Below are 3,001 nucleotides of genomic sequence, written 5' to 3'. Positions count from 1 at the left end.
GAGTTGTGAAGAAGAAAATTGAGGAATAGCATCGAGGAGGAGGCACAAGTCTGGATAGATCATTTCACTTCCATTTAAAAATATAAATACAATTTATATAATACTCTCGCACAGGTCTCTTGAAAGTGGCAACCTTAGAAGCATATTACAGACAAACTCTTTAAACATTTAGAGCAACTGCAATCTTGTAACTCCAATAACAATCCGATGAATAACGTATGAATCTCAACTAATCAAGAAAACTTAACGAAACTACAAAACATATTACCCGCTCTGAATGCTGTTAGAAAAGAGACCTCGTGTCCTAAGGATATATACTCCCTCTCGTAGGCAAGATTTCACGTACTAATCTTCATATATTTTCGACTCTAAGCTTAACGCTGAAGTTTTCTAATAAAGACAATGAACATCACCATGCTGGCTTCTGGTTCGCTCTGAAAGAAAATGCCCTTAAATTTAACGACTAATTAGCACCTAATTTCTTCACCCGGGTTCGGTTTCACTAAAAGACAACGATTTCGTTCACACGTTCCTCTCAATTTGGTTGACTTTATTTGCTTAACTTGCTTTAATCATTATTCAAACATAAATTAGTTATTATCCACTGCTGAAGACAGAGTATTTGCATTTACTTAAAAAACAATCATTGCATCTTGGCCGTCGTTACCGAGTCAAAGTGTATTCCGGTGTAAAATATGATCCACGTCACCAGGAAGCACGCAAACGACGTCATGAATCCCTCCTTGATGATTTCCCAGATTCCGCCGTAGGCTTCCTCGTCAACCGACTGATAGCTGGTCGAGTACAGGTACACGATGCCGCAGTTTATCAACGCAAACAGGGCCAACGCGATGAAGCCCTTCAGCGGAACGATGCCCATCACGACGCCAATCAGGATGCCGATGATCTGCCGGGACCAGTAGATCACATCCAGGAAGTCGTCCTTCTCCGCCCATTCCGAGTTTGGCTTCAGTGCCCGGTCCCAGATTTCCTTAAAGCTGCTGCCGCTGGCGCTGCCAGATTTGGCCGATTTGGTCTTGTTTTGTACGGGTTTGGTGGCCATTTTTTTCAGATTCTCTCCGGTTTGGCTAGAACAAAAATTAAAACAAGCATTAACACCGGATGATGATGACAATATTTAATTTTTATGAAGAAAAACTAAATCAGCAACATGGAGTTAAACTTTCTGTCAAGTTTTTGTGAAATTGCCCACGATATTTCCATAACTTTTCTACGACTCCGACACCGGCTTCTGAAGATTTAGCGACTCCGACTCCAGTTCTCCAAAAAAAACCCACCCCATTGACTCCAACTCCGCAGTCCTGATTTTAAATTTCAATCAAACCCTAAATCTTAATTCGATTTTCATATTATTTCCCTCGCAAACATTAAAAAAAATCAAAGTTAATCACAATAATTATTTATTTACTTTACACTGATGTGTCCTTTTGAAAAAGTGCGCTAGAATTCACCTCGCACTTCAAATTTCAGTGATTTTTTTTAAAGACACGTATCCTGAAAGAATCCAACGTAAAATGTATGACAGACACGTGTCCCCTATGCAATCCCACTAAACTTCAAAATCAAAACATTTAATTTATAATTAACTCTCAGCAAACGGGCGAAAATCTTACATTAAAATTAAATTAGAAGGCTAATCTTGTGACTTACACACTCGTAAAGGGAAGGGAGCTATAAAAATAGTCTGTCACGTACCGACACCAATACGGTATAACATGAAGGTGTGCGCGAACGTACACGCGCACACACGCAAAACGGACATTAGGTATAAATTCCTAATTTTTAGTATTTTTTGAACTTATGTTCTAGCTTGTCAAATTATACCTAAAAATTAGTATTTTTTTCTTCCTAAAATTTAGGATTTTTTTAGAACACTGAAGTACTTCTTAAAAAATCCTAAATTTTAGTATTTTTTTTAGTTCTAAAATTGCGATTCACGTTTTGACAAGTCAAAACAAAATAATTTCGTGGCTGTGAGTTGGTGTTCCGCAGTGCTGCTGAAAACTTAGGAACTTTGGCAAGGTAAGTTTTGTGCAGGAAGAAAAGTGGTTCTCCGGTTCTGCACGGAGAACGGAACCCGGAGCATCCTTGTTAGAGGAAGTGTGGCTCGCGTGCTTGTGGAAGAGGAGGAGGAGGAGGACGGAACCTTCAACTCCCGGCGGAATTACAAAAGCCGCCTCTTCCCTCTCGTGCTCTGGAGGACGGATCTCGGGACGGATATTTGCGGAAGAGCTGGAAAGGGGAAGTATAAACGGACCCCAGCCGTGGGGATTGTGCGACCGTGGCGATTGTGTGAATGAAAAATTGTATCGAGTTTGAGTTTAACGAACCAATTTTTATCTTTTTGTGATTTGGTTGGACGTTGCGGGTGTGTGTATGTATGCGTTTGTGAAAGTGCGTTTGTGAAAGTGTTCGTGTGTGTGTGTGTGTGTGTGTGTGTGTGTGTGTGTGTGTGTGTGTGTGTGTGTGTGTGTGTGTGTGTGTGTGTGTGTGTGTGTGTGTGTGTGTGTGTGTGTGTGTGTGTGTGTGTGTGTGTGTGTGTATGAGAGACTGAAAGTGAGTGGGTGGGGGTAGACGAAGAGAAAGAGAGAAAGAAAGAGAAAGTGGGAGAGAGAAGAGGAGAGGGAGAGAAAAAGTGGGAGAGAAGAGGGAGTGAAAGAGAGCGAAAATGGGAAAGGGAGAGAGAAAGTAGAAAAGGGAGAGAAAGGGGGAGTTTGTGAGAGAAGGCTGGAGGGGAAGAGCGAAAGAAAATGTGGGAGAGAGATAGGGTGAGGGTAGAGGAAGAGAGAGATAGAAAGTAAGAGAGAGAGAGAGAAAGTGGGAGTGAGAGGGGCAAAGATGAAGAAAGAGAGATATAAGAGATATAGTTGGAGGGAGAGTAGGAGATGGAAAGATAGTAGGAGAGGGAGAGATAGTAGGAGAGGGAGAGAGATAGTAGGAGAGGGAGAGAGAGTAGGAGAGGCAGAGAGAAAGTGGGAAA

At 41.6% G+C, this 3,001-nt stretch overlaps 1 protein-coding gene across 3 annotated transcripts; it reads right to left on the bottom strand.

The window, feature by feature from the left end:
• Positions 1–520: 520 nt before the first annotated feature.
• LOC6044356 (respirasome Complex Assembly Factor 1) lies at positions 521–1,743 on the bottom strand. Of its 3 annotated transcripts, none has more exons than XM_038252058.1 (2): positions 1,672–1,743; positions 521–1,088 (listed from the first exon to the last, which is right to left on the bottom strand). In XM_038252058.1, the coding sequence occupies exon 2, from the start codon at positions 1,061–1,063 to the stop codon at positions 644–646; it is 420 nt and encodes a 139-aa protein (XP_038107986.1). In that variant the 5' UTR covers positions 1,064–1,088; positions 1,672–1,743; the 3' UTR covers positions 521–643. The 3 variants fall into 3 exon arrangements, with proteins under 3 accessions (XP_038107986.1, XP_038107987.1, XP_038107988.1); XM_038252059.1 differs by having other exon boundaries at positions 1,635–1,683; XM_038252060.1 differs by lacking the exon at positions 1,672–1,743 and adding an exon at positions 1,430–1,576.
• Positions 1,744–3,001: the final 1,258 nt, after the last annotated feature.

This window comes from Culex quinquefasciatus, chromosome 2 (assembly GCF_015732765.1).
Source record: "Culex quinquefasciatus strain JHB chromosome 2, VPISU_Cqui_1.0_pri_paternal, whole genome shotgun sequence".
Taxonomy (NCBI): Eukaryota; Metazoa; Arthropoda; class Insecta; order Diptera; family Culicidae; genus Culex; species Culex quinquefasciatus.
Note: the sequence above shows the minus strand (reverse complement) of the source record. Positions and strands in the feature narration are given on the sequence as shown.